The sequence below is a fragment of the Eucyclogobius newberryi genome, unplaced genomic scaffold, assembly GCF_026437365.1.
Source record: "Eucyclogobius newberryi isolate DKJ021-1_F unplaced genomic scaffold, fEucNew1.0.hap1 SCAF_6, whole genome shotgun sequence".
NCBI lineage: Eukaryota > Metazoa > Chordata > Actinopteri > Gobiiformes > Gobiidae > Eucyclogobius > Eucyclogobius newberryi.
This window is the reverse complement of record NW_027316278.1, coordinates 15,512,451-15,534,788: the sequence shown is the minus strand read 5'-3', so window position 1 is coordinate 15,534,788 and position 22,338 is coordinate 15,512,451. Positions and strand designations below refer to the sequence as shown.

Here is a 22,338-nt window from a genome sequence, read left to right as displayed (position 1 = left end):
AGTTTAAAAGCCAACTGAGATTACTTATTGAGTAAACATAAATATGAACTTCAGAGAGAAAAAAAAAAAAAGGTTTGCAAGGCTCACTTACAACAAAACAAAAACCTGTGAAAATCTCAAATCAGTTAAGTGCACCCAGTCAGAAGATCCCATCTCAGTGAGTCTGCTATCAAGCTTTTGGCTCCTGCAACTAATTAACTTCACACATCAGAATTTGAATTTAAATTAACAATTGCGAGATAACATCGGGGGACAAAAGCACCCCACGAAGAAGTTTATGATGAAAAAAAGAGGATTATTAGAGCAGGCAATTGGTGAAGTAAAGAAGGCTTTCTGATGAGGGGGATATCTCCAATTACAATCCAGCGTACACTTGTCAGCAGTAATGAAATGTTTGCAGAAAGCTTGCCATTTGTGGCTCTGCTGGATTGGATGATGCTGCTCCACTGCCCCCACCAGCAATTATATTCCTTGCATACATTTTTCTGCAATCATCTCTTTTGTGTTGCACTTTGGCTACACCTGCATTGTCCAAGAAGTCAAGGATAATGAAACCTTAATGTGCACGAAAAGGCTGGCGTTTTTCCACTGCAAAATATTTTTAGGGGGAGAAAAGGAAAAAAGAAAATAAAGAGTGAAAATGTCTGCTTATTTTATTGTTTTTAAAGAATTACATAATGCATTAATCACAGTAAAGACAAACCGGCATTTCCCGCATGTCATAGTTGTGCAAGCTTACAATTAAAATTACATAGATGACTTTCTCTGCTCTCTCAGGCTTTGAGCATCAATTGTACAGGGAGGAGAGTGTAAAGCTTTGGAAACCCTTTTTCATCATTGTTTTCGACACCACTGGCCAAAGGTTTGCATACACAGAGCTTGAAACGACACCCACTTCCACAGTCACATACGATTTTCTTTATATATAAATAGTGACTTGTTTAGGGTTGGGTCATATGTCGGTGTAAAAAGGTTACAAAGGAAACACAAATGTAAGCCAGGTCCAAATCAGATCTGCGCGTATGCATTTCCAATTTAAGTGACATCGCATAAACCTAATTAGTATAGATGCAACTTGATTTTCCAGTGCATGGTTTTCTCATCAAATTGATTACTCAGAGAGGGATATTACATACACATGGCACCGCTGCTACAGCGAGAGGGATATAAAATACATCTGTTTAACTGTTGACCATAAAACGCGAATGTTCCAGCTCTGAAGAGTAACAGTTAAGTCCTTAACTTTGCACTCAATAACTACCTTAATTACACCTTGTTTAGTTTTAACAAATGTTGTTTCAAAGGCTATACGTAACGACGGCGTTTTAAAAAACACTGCTCCCTGTCAAATCTTTACGAAAAGACATCTCTGTGCAAAATAAATCTGTTTGATATGCAAATACAATGGATGAGGAAATGCTTTGCGTCCTCTTGTGGGTCTCGGTACTGGCCTGACGTTACACCAGTATCAAGTTTTTACAAGAGTCTGGGTCATCTCCTCACACGTTCAGAAACCCGTGACTAATGCAAACCATGTCAGTTACATGTCAAAGTGTTTAATATTTTCCTTTTCTAGTGTATATTGTGCTGTCTGGTAAATTATTATGAAAAGATATAGAATAACAAAGCTATAATACAAAAATGACTTGGAAGATTTCTAGAGAAAATTAGATTTAGTCAATTAATCAAACATGCTTGGATTATAATTAAGTAGTACAATGACACTGAGATACCACAGTACATCAAATTGAGGAAATAAAAGTAATAAGTGCACATAACGAGTCCCTTTAATGAATGCTTTAGGAGGTAGAAAGCTAAAATCCAATATTTTGCCCATGCGAACGTGTGGCATCTCATGTAAAAGATCAGAAAATAAATCCTACATGTATTTAGTTCAATAAACAAAGGCTTGTGTGAATCAAGAGTGAGTGATGTGACAAGAACGAGCATCACAACATTTCACCAACTTTTCTAACTAGACCCTACTTTACTATTAGAAAAGCCTCTACATTTACAAATCACAATAAGACCCTCAACCAGTGCAATATAGAGATCCAGGACTCTGCTGTAGACCAGTGTGGGGCCTCAGTCAAAGTGGCTACAACGCTGAGGTAGGATCGAAAATACCAAAGGGGGAATTTGTTCAATCTCAGTACAAGTGCATTAAAGGGACCGAACCGTCACTATTGTACACAAGCTCATTCAAGAGGATAAGTAGTTTCTCAAAGCGTTTTAAGTAAAATCAGGTTGGCCCATTGGAGTGTAGGGTTGGGGAAAATCCCTATTGGTATTTGCTGGTTTAAAAAAAAATTAAAGGAAAATTCTAGCTGTACAAAGCGCCCCACATCAAAGGCACTGTATTCAGTATTTCTATGAATGCCACAAGACTACACTGTGCACGAGTTAACCCTGTGTCTAATTCTCCCACCACCCCAACTAAGAGCTTTACTAAAAGGTGCCTTCCTTTCTCATCTCTAGCAAAATGTCAATGACATTTGCATCAGACATCATCAAATGGGCAAGATGCGAGTTTTCTTTGTTGAAAGGAAACAACAATCATAAATAGAATTAAAGAAATAAATACATGTTTGCATAAATATGTAGGCCCTTTTGTCCAAATTGTTGAGATAAGTTATTCTGTGAAACAGCTGCCCTTCTGTGTGATGGCTAGTCTTAAGTGTGCACAGTTTTATTGTGACTAGATCTCATCAGTAACCATTGTACATTGCAAATCCCTATATGTTACAATACATTTAATGAACGCTAAATTGTAATTTAATTGGAAGCCCTCTCACTCAGGGGGAAACAAAGATCAGTGATTACATCAAGGAAGTCTGGTCCCTTTCAATAGGATTAGCTTTTGCTTTGATTTAATGTCATATTGGTAATTGTCTATATAAAATATTTCTATTGCAGACTCCAAAAATGAAACAAGACGAGACAAAGATAAAATGAAAAATAAAGATGAATATTTTGCCAATTATTTCCCCAAAAGCCGTTTTTCTACCATGGCTAAAACCTGGATTTGTCCACATACACTTAGTAATATATTTTTGTAGTCTTTCAAAGTCTCTGGCTATGTACAAAGCTATACAAATAAAGAGCAGGCGGTGAGCCAGGGTTTATTAGCTGTGCAGAGGGAGCAGTTGGTTGGGAAGTCTCTCAGTCTCCCGGCTCCTTCCCCCGCAGTCTGCCCATACAGGTGGCTGTTCTGCTTCACTTGCGATCGTCGATGGTCTTAATGAATTCCAGTGCTGCGGTGAACTGCATCCACCAATAGCACTCCTCCCCACTCAGCCGGCTGGCGTAGAAATTATTGATGTACTGAACGGTGGACAGCAGGCAGGGCGGGTTTGCCTGGAGGGGAGGAGACGTGGGGATGGGCCAGCATTAGCAGCCGAGAAGAACGGCACACGCACATTACTATATGGACATGTGTAAGACGGTATCCTCATTGCAGTTTATGGTGCATTAAACTATGCCTACTTAAGCAATTACCTGTAGTGTTAAGCTGAAGAAGTACTGCCAACATGTACTGTTTTTACACGAGTATAAGTTTTAAGATAGAGTAAAAAGTTAACATAAGTAAATACCACTGCGAACACAATTTACTTTGACCACTAGTAACACCTACTGTAACTGCAATCAGTATGCTATACACTATTTATCTCACATGTTCTACCATTACTGCCCCTACAATGAGTCCTTACACATCTTCTATGAGATAAGGGCAAGTTGAAAAATGCTTCATAAATTGTGCATTTAAGTTAATTAGTTCAACATTGAGACTCACCCTTATGAGTACAAAGACCAGCACTGGGACAAAGTCGTCAGCTCCGGGGACAGAGTCCTCATTGGCCAGACTCAGCAGGTTCATGATGGTAGAGCACATGCGCAGGATACACTGTACTTTGTCTCGGGGTGTTTTATAGGCATTGATGCTCCTGATCTCAGACTGAGCTGAAGGCCAGGGCGCCTCTTTTAGATAAACCTGAAACAAAATGTAACAGAGAATGTGAAACAAGTTCTTTTTTGCAGTAATGAGTGAAACTTGAGTAATGCAATACTTCTGGGATTTGAAGAGCTTTATGGTTTGCAGTCACAACTTTAGACAGTCTCTGGATATGTTCATGAAAAAGTCTGTAATGAAAGTAAAGTTATTTAATAAAAAATATCGGTATGAACGCTTCTTCTACTATTGGAACAAAAACACCCATCAAATAATAATACTTACTGGTCTCTCAGAATGTCTCCATCCTGATTTGGATAAAAGGCCAGTTTGAAAATTCGGTTCATAACACTCCGCTCAATGGCCATTTGGGCATCCTGCAGCTGGTCCTCGCTTGCATACTGCCAAATGGCATCACGGGCCATGGCGCCGTACAAGTAGCGCAGAAAATCCTCTACTGATGCGGTCTTGTCATCAGAAGCTGTGCACCCCTGGAACGCTAACAGAGAACGATAGTGTAAAGAAAACTTAACATCAAGACTGTAATAAGATGGTTAAGATACAGGGGAAGAATATTAGGTACCTTTGATGAAGTCGAGCATCTTAGACTCCATGTGTTCGAGGAGGAGGCGGACACAGACTGTGGTGAAGTAGCGGTTGGCGACGTCCTTGTCTCGGAGCACCCTCTGAAGCAGCCTCTCCAAATGCGCCTGTGACGTCTGCAGACCTTGCCGACATCGGGTCAGGTAAGCTATGTACGGAGCACGTTTCCTAGGACAAAAATAAATTGTTTACCCTTTTACTCTTCGCACTACTACTATGTCGAGACTTCAGATTTTAGTTCATGAGCTCTCCATTATAGACATGGCACTTACCTGTAGTCCTCGGCGATGGCAGCCAGCAGCTTTCTGCGAGTGCGTGCATCAAAGCGGCTGACACAGCGCGTGGTCTCCTGGATCTGAGCCATCTGGTCTCTGTCCTGCAGGTTTATGGCCTCCGCAAGCTGCACTTTCAGGAAGCAGACGATCTCATTGTCTGTAGTGGACAATAAGAATCAATTATTTTATAGGGGAAAAAGAGAAAAAAGTGAATCTCTTTAATTACCACCAATGTGGCTTTGAATAAAGCAGTTGAGAGGACAGGATCTTTTTTTTAAACCATAAGGGAATTCACCACCTGCTTTTTTCATGAGTTAGCATAAAACTGTTAAGTCAGACGGTCAAGGTTTGGTGTCACTTGCATGGGGACAGTTTACTCATTTGTCAACATTTAAGGTTGAAATCTGGCTACGTGTAGAGTAAAACCTTGCAATGTAAGGGGAAAAAACAATGCACTTTAATATCAAATTCAGGCAGCCACCTTCAGGATCCATGTGGTCAGGGAGCCCATTTCTTGTGGTTGCAGCAGCCATGATGGGCAGTGCTACAGAGTCTGCAGAGCACAATGCCAACCTCAATTTCTTCTTGGCGTCACTAGTGAATAAAGACATGGTAAAGACAAGAAAACTCGAGAGAACAAAGCATATTGAGATATTGAGAGGCCACCTAAAGGAGAACTTTGTGTCATGCTGCTGTGCTGTTTGGCTGGCTGAATCTGGAAGGTCATCTGCAGATATATTTTGCAGTGCATCCTCTCTCGGAGAGTCATGGACGGGGTCCTCGACACACAGATCTATGAATGCAGGTTTTATTCATTAATAATGTGTGTTTTCGTAAAGCGCTGCGTCAGTTTAGTTCTACAGACCTCCCGTTCCATCATACGAGGCTCCTCCTGTAGCTCCGTCACTTGGACTACTCCTCTTAATGTTTCTATACTTGTCTAGGATGTCCTCGGCTGCCTGGGTTTGGGAGTTTTGTCTGGGAAATGAGTCATCTGAAAGTTCAAAATTAAAGCATGTTAGTAAAAACAATTCAAACCAGGGGCAAGACTTTCATAGTCATTTAAAAATAATCTTAAAACCTTGTGGGATGCGCTCCTGTGACAGATCGTCCTTCTCCTGCTTGTCTCTTTTACGAAAGGCTGCTATTGGAGCTGAAACAGACATGATTTTAGTGAATACTGTGGAGGGAAGACGGGAGAGAAGCTAGTACTTTAATATTCTTAAACTTTTTATTGCTAAAGGAAACAGATTCACCACTGGGTTACAGCACAATATTAAATGCTTGAAGCGAGACTAAAACAAGACGACATTATTCTTCAATATTCTCTGTGAAATACAACCAAACAATTTTGGACATAACTTGGAAGGGAAGGTTGATGTGTTTTTGGCTCACACTACATCTTCACAGCTCTACAGCTCTAAGATCACACCTACAAAGGAGCACAGCAGTGGTAGGAGGCTTCAGCAGTAAAGCATTACCTGGGACATCCTCCTCAGCCGCCCAGTACAGCACTGTGAGGGGCATAACAGACAAGGTTGGCCTTTCACACACAGTATGCCTCTCTGCGGGACAACTGTCTGCTCCTCAAAAGCTGAGGCAGCAATACAAACACTAGCCACAAACAAGTTCAGGACCAGCTGCTCTGTTTTCAACACATTTAGCACATAAACTATTTAAACCATTATCACAGTATCATTAATGTGAAGGGAAATCAAATATATGTTTTCTAGATTTGTAGTATTGAAATAATGATTAAGTATCTAAAAAAAAATAAAAACTCTAATCATGGTAATTCTGCAAACTTTTCTGTCTGACCCCACACTTTTCTCCACGCAGTATATTGTGAATATCAATTTCATGTTTAATGTTTACTTAAGAAAGATCATTATGCCCAAGAGTAATAAGCAGGCATTTCATGTAAGCACAGCTCATTATTTTGCAGACAGATGTATGAGAGATTATTGTAGAGTAGAAGTGCAACAAGAGATGTGTCATCTATCAGAGCTCGTGACAGAGAGGTCCATCTAATGACCATTAGCCGCTGGCTGACAGCACTGCTGGGAGGGCTACAGCCATACAATCTACACAGCTAAAGCTTCTCTGATGACTGATTAGCTTTGAAAAGTCTATATAAATCTGCAGCCAGTGAAACGTGAGGGGAAAAGAACTGGACACGTCTCTGGAGTAACTTCAAACAAGAAACATCATTTTCCAAGTGGAACATCAGCAATGAAGTGGACAACATGGATCATCATTCTCTTTCTCACATTATAAATTGGCTTTCGCTCTGCTCTTTAAAGTGTGATATTTTCTGTCAGTTGTGATTAAGAGAACTTTTGCCACAATAAAAAATAAAGGAGTGCTGCAAAGAAACAGATCACTTTTCAAAGTACAGACATACATTTGTCAGTTTGAGAAAGAAGACATGCTCAAAATGACCAAGTGATTGGTTGACTGACCTTTAGGAATGGCAGACACAAAACGCTTTTTCCACCACGGTCTGCTACGATCAGACTTCTCGTCATCACTGTCTTTTCTCTCTTCAGTCTAGAAAACATGTGCACAGATTAAGTACAGTTTTAAGCAGTAAAACTAGTCGCACTTTTGCAGAATAGTTGTTCAATTGAAGATACCTCTCCTTTAAGGGAATCCTTGCTGGGTGAAGAGGACGGTCCTGAGGCGAAGACCCCCGACTCTCGCTCCTCCACAGCAACCCTCCGGTTCAGACCGGGGTCACTGGTGGGACGGCGGCCGGGGCACACAATGTCTGAGCTGCGACTGCGGACCAGTCTATCTGGGAACGAGTGCCTCTGCTCCACCTGGGCCAGACAGTGGGGGGTGAACATGGAGTGCCGTGTCTCGTGTCCCAGAGCACTGGCTTCAGGAATAGGGGGATCAGGAGGCGGGTGGGCTGGCCTGGCATAGTGCACTTTGGGTCTTACAATTGTTCCAGTTGATGAACCTGAAAAGGAAAGAAGGGTAAGAATACCTACATGCAATAATGGTGGCCCTCTGAAGAAGATGATGCACTATAAAAGTCTTTAAACAGACAACAGAAAAAGGGACTCTCTAAAGCAAGATGTTTGTGAGAGACGAGTAGTAGTGTAGGTAGGCCACCTGTTCCAAGGGTAGACACTCTGCTGAAAGGGTTCCAATGGCAGCCTGGTGCCATGAGCACAGTGGGACAAGGGTACAGTGCCAAAGAGCCTGGGGTGAGGGCTCTCAACCTGTCAACCCTTCACCTTGCCACAGACACATTGCACTATCATTTCTTTCTCGTTTCCACCAGCAATCAAACTGAATGTGCTCAGAGGAACAGAGACTCTAATATAATATTACTCAAAGGGCAAAGTCAATGACATTCTGTAACACCTTTATTATGTTTTGCAAAAGTGAGAGTCGGTTTGATGACATTTATAGAGCTCAAAACAGTTTGGGTCTAACAGTGAAGATTACACAAAATCTGTCAGAACAGTTACCTTCACCAGTGGAGAGAGGATCAAACATGGCCAGTAACGAGTCCGTTTGTGATGGTGGGGTCGTTGGGTGGTGTGCTGCTAAAAAGGCAAGAGTCAACCATGCGCAAACAAAACAAAACAACTGACAAATTAATCAAACAAGAGGGTAATGCAGGAAGGTAGGAGAAGAATATTATAATCTGCTGCTGGAATCTGTCTTTACACAAGTTGGAAAGTGAAACAAACCAAAGATGTTTTCTCAAACTCTTTGCGGCCCAACTGATAAAATATTTTAACATATCACTTGTTGGTTTATAATAACAACTAGACGAAACATGCATTTGTGTCCAGGTTTGTATAAACTCTCAAGCATCAAAATCTTCCAATATTTTTGAGACAATGGGAATGGGGATAAGGACAAGCAAGCTTTAAACTTTGTTCTGGACTGTTGTTTTCTCCTTATCAACTTAAGTGTCATTAACACTGTAAACAGGTGATTAAACTTAGTGGCAGCTGTTGAGTAGACAGGGATTGATGGGTCTGACTGATGCTGTTTCGACCACATACACACTGTACTTTTAGTGTGGCTGTCCTGGTGGGAATGTGACTCTGTCCTACCGTGGCCGGCCTCTTCCCCATCTGGACTGGTCACAGAGTCCTTCCCTCCAAAATCGGAGCTGCACTCTGACCGCAGGTCCTCAATCTTGTTTGGGATGTCTTCTGACGTTGCACTGATACCTGGGGCACAGACAGTTTGACTTTCACACAAAAACAACTCATTATCACCTTTAAAATTAATTCAAATTCTATGTAAAGGAGAAGTATTCATACAAAATGGGATATTTCTCTCTTTAGACTATGCAGTACAGACTGGCTCAGTTGGGAACCAACTGGGACCACTAAATTGGTAGCGTAAGCTCCCTTGGGTTTGGAGACAGACACAGATAAGAGTGATCATCGGATGCAGACTATCCATCGGCCTGATCCCTGGGGAAGGTCCCCTGTGAGCAGAGCTGTGGACGTCATGACTAGCTTCTTAATCTGGATACTACTTCATGTTTGTCAACATGCATGTCCAAAACACAGCCAGCATTAACCTCTGTATCACATGGAAAAATGTACATGACCCTTCTACCCGTGTTAACAGGCCTGCCAGCAATATGACCGGTCAACACATGCAAGGACAGCCAGAAACAACCTGGATGTTAAGTATAGTGTTTCAGTCTAATGACTAACTAACATTTTAACAAAGTTATTGCATGCAGGGGATCACACAAGCACATGAAGTGCATAGATTTGTACCTGAAACCACACTGAGGCCTGGAGTGCTGGGTCTGGAGCTGACCTCTCGGACCTCGGTGTCGTCAGAGGTGCTGCCCACTCCAGAACAGCTCTCTAGCTCCTGCAGACGCTCCTCCTGCTTCAGGTCAGGTGCTTCTAAGGCAACACAAATACTAGGTTTTATTTGGTCTTTTCAGGGACTTTTCAAGTAACAGCATCTGATCCACAGATGGTGGCCATCTCCACCCTTTTGTGTTCACACATGGACAAAATCAAACATGACATACATTATCATGTGTTGGAATGGCCAAACTGAACTATTAAACTAGTATGGCCAATGGAGCTGTTGGGCCAAACCCAGAGGTTCCATAGTAACAGCGGTGCTCATTTGCATGCTCGTTAGTAATAATGTGTTGGTGAAGTGCTCTTCAGAGTGTAGTTTTCTGCTGCCTAGCCATGAAACAAGCGCTCTAGCCGGATCAATTCTCCAACTGTGTGATTATAGAGCAGAATGGGAAAGCAAAACGGAACAAAAACAATCAAGACTTTGTGTCCCCTTCTTTCACTGTACCTACAGTTTTAGGTCTGAATTTCTGAAAAAGAAAATAAATATATTAATTAGATTAGAAAGAATGCATAAGAACAAACACTCTTTCTGCTGAAGACTATTGAGGCCTGTTGGTTCTTTTTCCAGATCATCTACAGTGCACTGTTATGAGCCAGATACAGAACTGACACTGTAAACTCACTGCCTGAGGACAGCTGCTGACTGTCCTTGTGTTTTTCATCACACTGCTCCACCACAGGTGCAGACACACCTGGTGGTCCGCTGAAGGAAGCCCTGAGCTGCCTTTAACTACATAGTACACGCACATATTTGTCCTGAACGACAGTAAACAATACACCAACATGTTGACAGGTGCAGGTGCACATTTTGAATACACAGCACAGCCGTCCCCACCCCCATGCCACACAAACAAATAAATATCCATACAAACACCCAAATAATATTGAACAACTGATACATTGCAGTGAAATCACAAGAGGGCAGCATGTAAGTCTATGGAGGACAGGTCAACAGTTACCACGGTGACACAATGCACATGATGGGAAACAGTCTGAAAACTCAAATATAAAATAGATTTCAACAACACATTTTCAGGCGCCTGTGATCAATACGAGTGTTCATGGTCCTGTTTAGGAGCTTTCCCTCACAATAAGGGCGAGTGTGACTAACTGAAAAACCCTAAGTGTTTCTGTTATTTGAGATAAACTATATTGAAGAGCACAAATCAGTTCACCGGCAGGAGTTTCAATCAAGTCATTGTGTGGTTAGATTTAGTAATAACAAAGCTCAGATTAAAGTCTAACTTGCGTAACAGAGCTTGACAGAAGTGCCTCCAGTTAGTGTCACCCTCCCCATGTTTCACCGCCAAAACAAAACCTACCCGAGTCACTGGGCAGCACCTCCACGCTCCAGGCCTCACTGGTGGTTTCTGATATAGTGGATCCATAGGGGTCCAACAGAACTGAACCAGAGCCAGGCAGACACAGCAGGCTGCCGAGCATGTTCTCTGCAGCCGCTCCTGAAACACAAAGGGCACACGAAGAGTAAAGCGCCATCCGCAGCGGCCATTGTTTTTAAGGTTAGAGTAGGAGAAGCAAGAAGTCTCCTCTGTGGCCCCAAAGTCATCTTAAAGACACATTTCAGCTTAGTGCACAGGTTGTTAAGGCACTAAGGTTGATTTATATATTCTGTAATTAGTTCTTATCAATAATTCAGGCTTTTTTAAATGAGCAATGTGGGAATGGTGGTGCATGAACATTCTAAAGAGAGGCCTTAGGTAACATACAGGTGATACAATGCAATATGAAACTCGCACTCATCTACAACTAGCCTCAATAACCTTGTTTTCCACCGTTAGCGACTTATTTGTGATAAACCTAAAATAAGCAAAAATTAACAAGCATCTATGTTGACTGTCGTGTTTAAGTATGTATTTAAATCAGTGTGAACGGCCGCACAAGCTGGAGGTCACATGCTTTTCATGCTGGGCCCAACAGGCACAGACACCACAGGGCCAAAGTTCAAAGGTTAATGGTAATATCTCACCCCGCTTTGGCCTCCAGAGCCATGACTTTGAGCTGTTGATTAAACCTAGCATTACTCACAACCAAATTACCACTTAGCTCGCCCTCCCACAACGTCCGCCGCACCGTCTCCCTCCATTTGGAAGAGCCAGGGCTTAACAAGGCAGAAGAATGTGCCGGAGCGGGAATTGAGCAAGCAGGTGTGAGTGGGTAAGGGCTCGAGACCAAGTCCTCCGACGGCCCCCGCACCCCCCGGTACGTCATGCTTCCAGTCCATAGCGCGCAGGCACGATGAATGAACGAGCATGCCAGCACCCAGGCAACTGTGTGTGGCGCTGTTGGCGGGGGCAAGGCTCTGGGCGGCAGTGGGAGAGCTCTATCCCGCTGTTCGTGTTTACAGTCTTCAAGGTAGGGGCGCAGAGTACATGTCTTTCAGGTGGATGATTAAATGAGTGGCACAACAAGAAGTGAAACAATTAGAATTTCTGCCTCATTATCATGGTAATCTTATCAGTGGGATAATGAGGTATTAATGGATATTTAATGTGCATCTCATAACCCAATCCCTCGGAGAAAACACATAAGGAAATCGCTGTAAATTCACTTAATGATGGAAAAGTCCCCCAACGCCATATTCCGAAGAATGAAAAATGGTGGATGCAAATGAGAAGGAACCAAGGTCAATAAGACAGCAGGGACTGAGTGAATGTCAGAGAGAGCGATAGAGGAGAGAGCGGGAGAGAGACTAGACTGGATCTGCATTGGGAGAAGAAAGTAGACAGACAAGTACATCAAAAACATTGGAAAGACATGTCTATTATTATCCTCTTTATACAGTATCACAAGTATTAGGCTCAATGTTTTGTGTACACACTTCATTGTGTGGTGGTAGTATATTTGTATTTTCTACTTGGGTGTTGTAAAGTATGAAAGTAAACTTACAGTAACATGTTTAAAGTTCAAGTTTTTAATGGTTAACATGAGCTATGCTTATTGATTATAGATAGAACATATTTACAAATAATACATTTTTGCAATTTAATCTTAATAATACAGATATTTGTTGTATGCCTTTTTATATATGTTTTATAGTCTGTTTAGTAAATTAGTCACAATTATTCAGCTGAATCGTTGCAGCTCGTGTATGTATTATTGTAAGATAAATCTGGATTTATTTTGGACGTTTCAGTCTGGAATGTTGTTCCCCTTTAAACCACAAGGTGATGACATTTCATTGAAAAAAGAGGCACATAGCACTAGGCTAAAAAAAAAAAAAAGTTACAACAACTCTCACCTGCAATTTCCTGTAATCGGTCTTCGTCCATGTTGGGGTCGAAGTCGCTGCCGAGTACATCGGTGCTCCAGGTTTCACTCACAGTTTCAGAGATGTCGCGGTCTTCAGTGAGGCCCATCATGTCTCGGATTTCAAACTTGCGCAATTTGTCGTCCAAGTTGTCCTGAGTGGTGGCTGTATAAGATAATCCCAAAATGGTTTTAGTATACATTTAAAACCAAACTAAATTTAAGAAAAATAAGCTTACCTTGTTCATGCTCTAAAAGCTGAAGAGCCTCCACTCCATTGCTTCCTGACGGTCCAGCTCCAAGCTCTGACACAGATTCTCCCTCCAAGTCCAGAGAGGACACAGAATTGGAGCGATTGGATGGACCTAGACAAAATAATGGATTTAATTATGTCTCACAGTGTACCGCTGATGCCTTGTGAACAATAGACTGACCTTCTGAGATGCCTTCCAAGTTGTCACTACAAAGGGAGAACCTCAGGGTCTTGTCTGGTTTGCCATGAAGTTTAGATTCATCAGTGGGACCATCTCCCTGAGGTCCATCACTCATCTGCAGGTTCAAAACCTAAAAAAAAGGCAATGAAAACCATATTCAGCTAAAAACTAAAAATACAAAGTCCAGAAGAAGTATAATATAGTTCATGAGATAATGATTTAATACAAAAACAACCCAGTATTTCAAAGAGGCACATTTCAACACATCCCCACAAATCTGATTTGTGGGGATGACAATATTTCAGTCAGTGATGGAGCAATAAAGTGATACTATGTTCATATTATGATCCCCATTTGATATAATAATAATAAATAAAACATTGTTTCTTGGTGGTCCATCATATAATATTGCATCTTCAGACATCAAATTGTGGCAGAAATAAAACTGAATTAACACCATTGTCACCTCTCCAGTAGATGACTATATAAATGAAAGTCACATTACCTCATTTTCTGACATCATCCCGGGGACGTTCTGGGGGCCTGTTCCTATTGAAATCACCAGCACCTCCTCTGGCGGGAGCTCATGGAGAGACTCCTGGGAGCTAGCCTCTGCTTCCCCCTCCTGGGCAATGTTGGTACGACTGCGGCTACGGGCGGCTGCAGGTTTAGGGGAATTAGTCAAAATGAACAAAGAGTTAGTTACTGGCTTTAACTTATGCAAATCAGTTGTGTTAAAATAATTACATGAGCGGTCAATAAGTTAGAGGGTACATGTGTTAGGAAAGCAAACCAAGCATGGTTGTGATTGTGGATTACTATAAAATAATCAAAGCAGCAAGAAGACCCTTTTAGTTCAACTTCATGAATATCATTTGTGTTTTTCATTGTATTTATTTTTTTCAGGCTGGTTGGTGCCTTAGCTTAAAATAATACAAAGAAAATGCAGTTATCAATAATAGTTCATGTTGAACTGTTTTTGTTTTATGTTTCAAATTTTGAAAAATAAAAAACATGTTATAATAAACATTCGTTTGAATGTGAAAAGGAACTTTAAATGTGCGCTGCTCATTTTCACTTGTTAATACTTTTCTTTCGGTTTCGTCAAATAAACAAACTTTGTGTTCAAGTTTGGGCAGGAAAACTATTAAACCGAAAAAGTTTCAGTACAACTCTACCTGGTAATGAACAGCCAAACTCCACTGGATGGAAAGCAGAAATTACAGACATTTTAGGTAATTAAGTAATTTACTGTAAATTGAAACTGCAGCTCTAATAAATAGCCAAAGCATGGTATAAACACACAGTGCGTGTTTCTAGTGCACAAAAACCAAAGCAGTGCTTCTAGGTGCTGGAGTGGAGGCGGGGTTAAGAGTGTGCAGGGTAGAGCGTAGACTAGCGCTGTATGAGTTTGATCAAACACAAAACTGCAAGAAGCAAAATATGAGGTCACATCGAGCTTTTATACAACTGACAGCAGGCTACCCACCAAAAGGGGTTACTAAAGGAATGTGAGCGGACAGAGAAGTGGAAGTTGGGTCCCAGGATGTTATAGCAGCTAAATGTTGTCCTGGTCATTCAGTGGCAGCGGGAAAGGGAGAAAAGGAAAAGTTGGGGATTGGAAAAAAAATAAATACATATTACGTCTGAGATCTCCAAGTTCAGCCATTTTTAAACATCATGTCAAGATTGTGTTTATAAAATTCATATGTCAACGACAAAGGCACGAGCAGTTTATTCCTAATTAAGGAGTCGCATGCCATCATTTGTCTTTAAAATGCTAATGAAAGAAGCCTATGCATCTTTCAATCTATTCTAATTAAAATTAGTTCATTTATATTTGGTAATTTAATTGGTTGTCATTTCTATAATTGAACCTCGATCCAGGCCGTGCTAATTATCTTTGTAACAAGCCTAGAAGAAGCTCATTAGCTTATGCATAAAACACAAGGCTTTCACTAGCCATCAGCGCTCAACTTGTTTATGTTACTTCTCATTAGGCAAAATTATTCAAAACTATTTATTTTTGGTTTCACAAGTTATTCCTGCCAAAGTCTGACTGATTACCAAAAGGGCATATAGTCAAAGTACCTATGGGGAGCCGGTTCTTCTTGTTGGCGGGAGTGGTGGCTGGGGATAGCTGTGGGGTATTGGAGGGAGTCAGCTCCAGACTGTTGCTCTTTACGGCTCTGGACTGAGGCACATTGGCGAGCAGGGTCTCCAACGCCATGTGTTCCTCCTCTCTGAGATGGTCCCCCGCAGTCACACCCCGCACAAAATCCACCTGCGCACACAAGTGGTTCAGATCCAGTTTACACCACACATTCTCACAGCAGAGTCAACTGGCTTCATATGTCATACTATTTTTCCTGTATTGGAACGGGCATCAGTGAATTTCTGAACAGTGGCAGTTCCTCCTACTGTCTAAACACATACAACTGGCAGGTCTAAAATGCCCCTTGTGAATGTGTGTCTATGTTTATCCCAGCTGTCACCCGCGACAGGTGGGGTCGCGGGTGACAGGTGGGGTAAACGGGAACAAACGGTAGAAAATGATCACTGCACCAAAAGGTCTATTGGGAAACCTTTGCCTCCCCCTCCTGGCATAGACATGTTTAGGGGGTTGGGACAGTGCGTGACAGAGACTGACAGAGACTGACAGAGACTGACAGAGACTGACAGAGACTGACAGAGACTGACAGAGACTGACAGAGACTGACAGAGACTGACAGAGACAGACAGAGACAGACAGAGACAGACAGACAGAGACAGACAGAGACAGACAGAGACAGACAGAGACAGACAGAGACAGAGAGACAGAGACAGACAGAGACAGACAGAGACAGACAGAGACAGACAGAGACAGAGAAAGAGAGACAGAGAAAGAGACAGAGAGAGAGACAGAGAGAGAGACAGAGAGAGAGACAGAGAGAGAGACAGAGAGAGAGACAGAGAGAGAGACAGAGAGAGAGACAGAGAGAGAGACAGAGAGAGAGAGACAGAGAGAGACAGAGAGAGAGAGACAGAGAGAGAGACAGAGAGAGAGACAGAGAGAGAGACAGAGAGAGAGACAGAGAGAGAGACAGAGAGAGAGACAGAGAGAGACAGAGAGATATGAGCCCAAATATTACATACAAATGTATAAGTAGTTTATAATTACTTTAAAGCTCAATAATCTAGTGTCTGTGGCATTTCAGGTAAAGTTTCATATGTGTAAGGCATACGTTGTCAGAGCCGGAATTCACACTCGCAACTAATTTCACTTGCCACATATTCGGATGTGTTAAAGGTGGTATGGACGATTTTTTTCAGCAAATTTTTTTATCATATTTCCTCGTGGCGTGGATAAATCATTTGTCCTGCCACGTATCATAAAACGCACCTACCGCTCACCTGCAGCCGCATGCGGTTCGTCCCCACGTTTCCGCGTGCCTAAGCGCATGGATCTATCATAATATAGTTCTCCCAGTGTACGGGGCAAAATGAAGAGAGAAAGACAGTTTGAGCTGACGCAGAAGTGGACAGAAATCTACGGGAGACGAGAGATAAGATGCGCTCCGTTGCGCTAATAAACAAATCGCACATGTGTGTTGTATCAGTCCGCACGGGGGGAGTGCGCATGCGCACTTCCGCCTGCGTTCTCAAATCAACGAAAAATCGTCCATACCACCTTTAATGTTTTATTTTGTTATATTCCTCGTTAATACTTCTATAGGTTTATCTGGGGGGTTTCATGAGTCCAGAGCCTCTGCTGTGTGTGTGGCAGGAGCAAAGGGCTGAGCGAGGGAGAAAACTGAATCCATATATTTTTGAGCTTCAGATTATCAGGGGAAATATTAAGAATGATCAGAATTATTGGTGTGACATCATAATTGTCATTATTGGCTGATAATTATCAGTGCATTCCTAGTAGTATTATTGGAGATGGAGTGATACAAATATTTACATTTTCAAATTACACATAGAAATAAGCATATTGTACAAACCAAAGTCAGTAGCTGATTATGTGTGATGTAAACTGCGGTCCTGCTGAGCCCTTCCAATAAGTTCATGGGAGACATTGGTGGAGTTTCAACTGCTCTTCCTCCAATCACCACATCCAAAAACACTGCAACACAACTCTGTAAAAATCAAAATACATAAGTATACTTAAAATTATAACAATAAAGACACACATTATAAAATATGTGGCAGTGCACGTACTTTATCAAATTTGAATAAACTACTTTTCCGTCTAGGATCGGCATCATCATCGGCCATTGCCAATTGCTGCAGCAGTTGTCCCACCTGAATAAGAGCAATAAAACCAAGGTTATTGAATGACTCAGATGTACATGACATGAGATATAACACACACCTGCATTAGATTGAAGCGAGCCACTTCATTGATGGGGGCGTCTGAAATAATGCCGTACTGCTCTGGGTTGACTATCGCAGGGCAGATGAAGCATGTCAGCAGCAGGTCTGTGCACATGGTCCGAACCTCTCCCACTTCCAGACGCTCCACACATGACAGAGTTTTGTACATCTGAGAGACTATCCAACGAAGACTATGAGGAAAGCAGTAGGTGTTCTGCTTTAAATAACCAATAAATTTGTTGACTAGTGCTACAAGTTTGGCTTCATTGGCATCCACAGCAGCCTGCACCCTCTGTTTATAGTCCTCTGAGCCCTTCTCCCCAAAGCGCTCCTGCTGGGCGGGAGTCAGGCGCTCGGTGACTTTAGCTGGGTCTGTTTCTAAATGGTCTTCATCCTCCACTAGCAGCTGCATAATGGGCTCATGAAGAGTCGCCGTAAGGAAAAGTTTGGCTGAGTAGAGGCCCTCAGAGAAGAGCTTGAACAGGATACTGAAGGCACACGTTCCTCTGCGCAGGAGACGCCGAGGGTTTTCGTTCTCCTTCAGCTCAAACTCAACCAGATATCTCAACACCTAACCAGGAACATCTGTTAGCCTTTGAGAACATTATGGCAACATGACAGTCATCAAGACTATACCTGAAGCAGGTAGCTTTCATCTTCTTGCATGATGCAGTTTCCGTACAGTGCAGTAAAGACAGTATGGATGACACTCGGGGTATGCTCTTGGTTCAACCTCTCACCCGCGACCAAGCACGATGCCACAAGTCTGGGGTTCTCGCGAAGTCGGGCCAAGAACTCCCCATAGATTGTCTCTTGGAACCCGAGAATCTTGTAGCCGTCCACAAACTGTGTATCCTCCAGCATTTTGGCATGTTGGCAGCACTCTGCCGGAGAGGCCTCGGCACTGTAGCCAACAGTTTGAACACAATTACTAACAGTTTATTAAAAATGTACCACTTTTTGCAATATTTATTTCCAATATGGTTTAATTTTTCCCATTATGTTCGCTTCAACTTGTGCATTAGTCAGACACAGACAAACAGTTAAGTCGAACCTGGTGAGAATGAGGCGGTCGAGGTTGATCCTCTGTTGTTTGGCGATCCAGGCGGCCCGGTACAGCCTTTCTGCAGTCTTCAGCACATCACTGTTGAGCCTCTGGATGAGCTGCTTCTCTGAGGCCACATACAGTCGCTCCTGCTTAAGGTGATGGGCCAGAGTGTGGATGTCTGGCTTCACCATCTTCAGCTCACACAGGGAGACAGCTACGGGCTGATACAACAAGAACTTCATTAAACTTCTGTAAACAAACTGGATAGTAGTAGTAGTCGGCTAGAGTTCTGTCATAAATTAAGGTTATTCTGTAGTAATAATGCTTTTAGATACAAGAGCTGAGCAGTTCCTTATGAGAAAAATTAGATCCATAAAACAACCATAGAAAAAGGGAAATCACGCCTAGTGTTTTGCTTAGAGTTGATATAAAACATATTAATTAATGTCCTGCAAGGTAAGGGATGATTTGCAGCCAGTATGCTTCACATGCTGGCTCATCGACATCAGAGAAGGCATGCATTTTTATAAGCTGCTGGCAATACTGGAGTAGAAGATGCTAATTACACATGCTCTTTTACATACACAGCCAAGACATACACACCCAGCTCAGGGCATGAAATTTCAATGATTTGTGGTGAATCTGTTAAACAAAGCCTCTTTGTGGCAGTATGCAAACACAGCATTAGCTGCAGCATACAACAAGTGCCAGAGGAAGAATATGACTGAAAACTGTCTGAAAGAAGTGTATTACTGCAAAGGACGTGGCTCTCTGTTAGTTTGGAGGCACAAACAACTGCTGAGCGGATGAGCTCAATAAATCTGGTTGTAAATGTGATTATACAAAATATAATGACAGACGTAAAGGGAGATTTATCAAAAAATGTATAATATCACATGGGTTGTCTTTCTTGCACTTATCGTGGTTAATTTTATTATCCATTCACATTTTGTAAAATACCTGAACGCCAATTTTCTGATGGACAGCCATATTGCGAATACAAATCTGTCAAATCCCAGGGGGGAAATATATTAATTGTTGTCTTAAATTACAATTAAATTGTATTAAAAAAATTTCCACCCATCTGAGTTGTATGAACGATTGGGGTACATTAAAAAGATACAAAGGTTGTATTTTTTTTGTCATTTTGCTGCCTTGAGTGTTACAATTTAGCACAACTAATAAAAACAACAATTTCACATGAGATCATTGGCAACAAACAAAATTTGAAATACAGTTATATTAAACTTACACTTCTATTAACTAATTAGCACATTTATTAGAAAAAAAGACAATGATTTCTTTGCAATCCAAAACATGTCACTCAAGCCTTGTAAGGCCCACTTCCACATGTTAACAAATAGGCACATTCCACAGATACTTGAATGGAAGTGAAAAGGCAACAAGGCCACAACATGTCAAGTGAGGAGGCTAGCGGTTGTTAGTCACGGCTGCGGCTGGTGGCAGCTATATTCCACCACACAAAGCTTCCAGGTGAGTCATTTTTGGACCGGACGGAGGAAGTCTAAAGCAGAAGAGAAAACACAGTACTACTGGAGACATGACAAGTGAGGATCTCAACAGCATAAAAATGCACCTATTGAGCCAATAAAAGATCAATAGGGTGATGTTTTCAGTTTCTAGTACAAACATCCTGTTCAAACTTCCTTTTCAGTTAATTTCTTACAATAAGATTACTAGACTATTTATATTGAGTATCAAAAATAGGGTTGTCCAGAATGTCAAAAATCTGATACTAATTTAATTGAGCAAGTATTAACAAAAAGAAAAAGATCACATTGACAGAACTCAATTTGACCTTTCGTGAACAAGTACAAAATGATCTTGAGCTTCATCAAAACTATAAGACCACAATGTTTAATAAAGAAAGTAATCATGTTTGTGTTGAAAAGGTTTCTATTGTCTAATGTCATAAGATTTTATTTTAATTATCATTGAGGTATCAAAATCTGTATCAATGATCAAGTATTTTCCTTACTATTTACATATGAAAATGAATACAGATTTTAGGGAGGGATTAAATTTGTTTTATTTGTATACATATACATGTATATAATCCATGGATATTGTACCACTTACCGCTATAAAATATTTCTAAAAATAAAACAAATATAACATGGACAAAATACAGTTTAATAATGTCCTTATCATTTTTTGATGTAAATGCTGCTGATCTGCTGTCTTGTCTTGGCTAATTTCCTGGTGATGCATCAAGTGGATAAACAAATGTTTTCAGTTTTGACCAGCAGCTTCCTGGATGTTGCTCTAACAGGAAAAGATCCTCAGTCACATTCACACATGAAGGGTAAAGACTTGACCAAGCACATTTCCCACGACACATAAAGCAAGTGCTTAAACCAAGGTCTTAAGTTGATTAGCGTATAAAGAGTCAGCCTAAACACACCGAGCAACAAAAACTTTCGAGTTCGATGAACTCAATAAATCAGCCTCTATCTAGTATACTAAAGAACTAGAGAGCAGCAGTCACCTAATGAACACACGCACACGCACAAATGTGTCTACCATAGTAGACACATTTTATACACGTTCGTCAATGTTGACAAATGACAACTGGGTAATCAAAAGAGAGAAACCATAACTACGAATTACTATTTGCCTCAAATAACCTGGAAATGAGGGGCCAGGGTCAGTGTTGGGCCAGGGTTTTACTCTGTTTTTGTCCTTGAAGTGCTAGTAAGCCAAATAAATCTAATCACGCAGAGATAATATGAAGCATAAACGGTGACGTGCGTGAGGTTTGAGGTGGTAGCTGTTTGGTGTTGGCTCTGTATTGAAAATCATTCGTCAGCCTAAAGAAATTATGTCAGCTAAAAGCTGTGTGAGCAAGATGAAGTGACACAAATATGTGGATGAATTGACAGATTTGTATAAAACAAACTGGTTTATTATATGGGATTATCGCAGGAAAACACTTCAAAAGGCTACTACAACCTTTGCTTAAGCAAGTCGAGTCAAATTCTGAAAAGAGAGGCTAGCCAAGCCAAGACGAGCTAGCTAGCCAAGTTAGCTTAGCATTGGCTGCAAGTTATTAGCTATTATGAGGGCATTTGTGATAAAAAAAAAAAAATGTTTCCTACGATGTATGTGGGTACTTACCAAATGTAGGTTTGCGCTATGGGACGACTGGTTCTTGTATAAACAGCGGCGATGAAAAGGTTTATTGAATCAGCTCTGGGATGTTAGCGCCACAGTGGCTTCTGCAGAAGCGAACAGCGCCGCTGTCATTACTGTCATCACGAGGAAAACTACAACCTGCGCATGCGTGAAGTGACCAGACCTGCTACAATATATATTAAATGTCTGTGTTTAACAAAGTCTCCTAACTTTTGTTTCTGTCTGTAAACACTTATCCTACTTGATTCTACTGTATTCGAAAGTAAGTATTAAGTAACCATAATGCAAGGAAAACGTGTAACACTACAAGTAAAAAAGTAAAAGTACAACAAAAAGGAGTGCCGATTATCTCCACTAGATGGCAGCCGGACGGCGCTGT

General features: G+C 41.4%; 1 protein-coding gene across 6 annotated transcripts; it reads right to left on the bottom strand.

Annotated features, from left to right (window-relative positions):
* Window positions 1-638: 638 nt before the first annotated feature.
* Window positions 639-22,091, bottom strand: gapvd1 (GTPase activating protein and VPS9 domains 1). Of its 6 annotated transcripts, none has more exons than XM_072433612.1 (29): window positions 21,942-22,091; window positions 18,810-19,024; window positions 18,392-18,659; window positions 17,754-18,326; window positions 17,600-17,683; window positions 17,383-17,517; window positions 15,488-15,680; window positions 14,886-14,966; window positions 14,575-14,598; window positions 13,902-14,056; window positions 13,397-13,526; window positions 13,202-13,327; window positions 12,955-13,128; window positions 11,018-11,155; window positions 9,591-9,725; window positions 8,907-9,026; window positions 8,310-8,387; window positions 7,464-7,792; window positions 7,290-7,377; window positions 5,909-5,980; window positions 5,693-5,821; window positions 5,494-5,620; window positions 5,309-5,421; window positions 4,825-4,984; window positions 4,533-4,720; window positions 4,235-4,448; window positions 4,068-4,140; window positions 3,794-3,991; window positions 639-3,357 (listed from the first exon to the last, which is right to left on the bottom strand). In XM_072433612.1, exons 2-29 carry the CDS (start codon window positions 18,992-18,994, stop codon window positions 3,217-3,219), a joined length of 4,431 nt encoding a protein of 1,476 aa, XP_072289713.1. In that variant the 5' UTR covers window positions 18,995-19,024; window positions 21,942-22,091; the 3' UTR covers window positions 639-3,216. The 6 variants fall into 6 exon arrangements, with proteins under 6 accessions (XP_072289713.1, XP_072289714.1, XP_072289718.1 ...); XM_072433613.1 differs by having other exon boundaries at window positions 9,591-9,722; XM_072433617.1 differs by lacking the exon at window positions 14,575-14,598 and adding an exon at window positions 6,309-6,341.
* Window positions 22,092-22,338: the final 247 nt, after the last annotated feature.

What these genes read in the sequence shown, in the direction of transcription:
- gapvd1 (XM_072433617.1), bottom strand. Translation starts at nt 18,994, where the DNA reads ATGGTGAAGCCAGACATCCACACTCTGGCCCATCACCTTAAGCAGGAG. An exon ending in CTTGGAAGGCATCTCAGAAG is followed by an intron (nt 13,328 to 13,396) that starts GTCAGTCTATTG and finishes TATTTTGTCTAG; the next exon opens with GTCCATCCAATCGCTCCAAT. An exon ending in TGTGTCTGCCATTCCTAAAG is followed by an intron (nt 6,342 to 7,289) that starts GTCAGTCAACCA and finishes TGCCCCTCACAG; the next exon opens with TGCTGTACTGGGCGGCTGAG.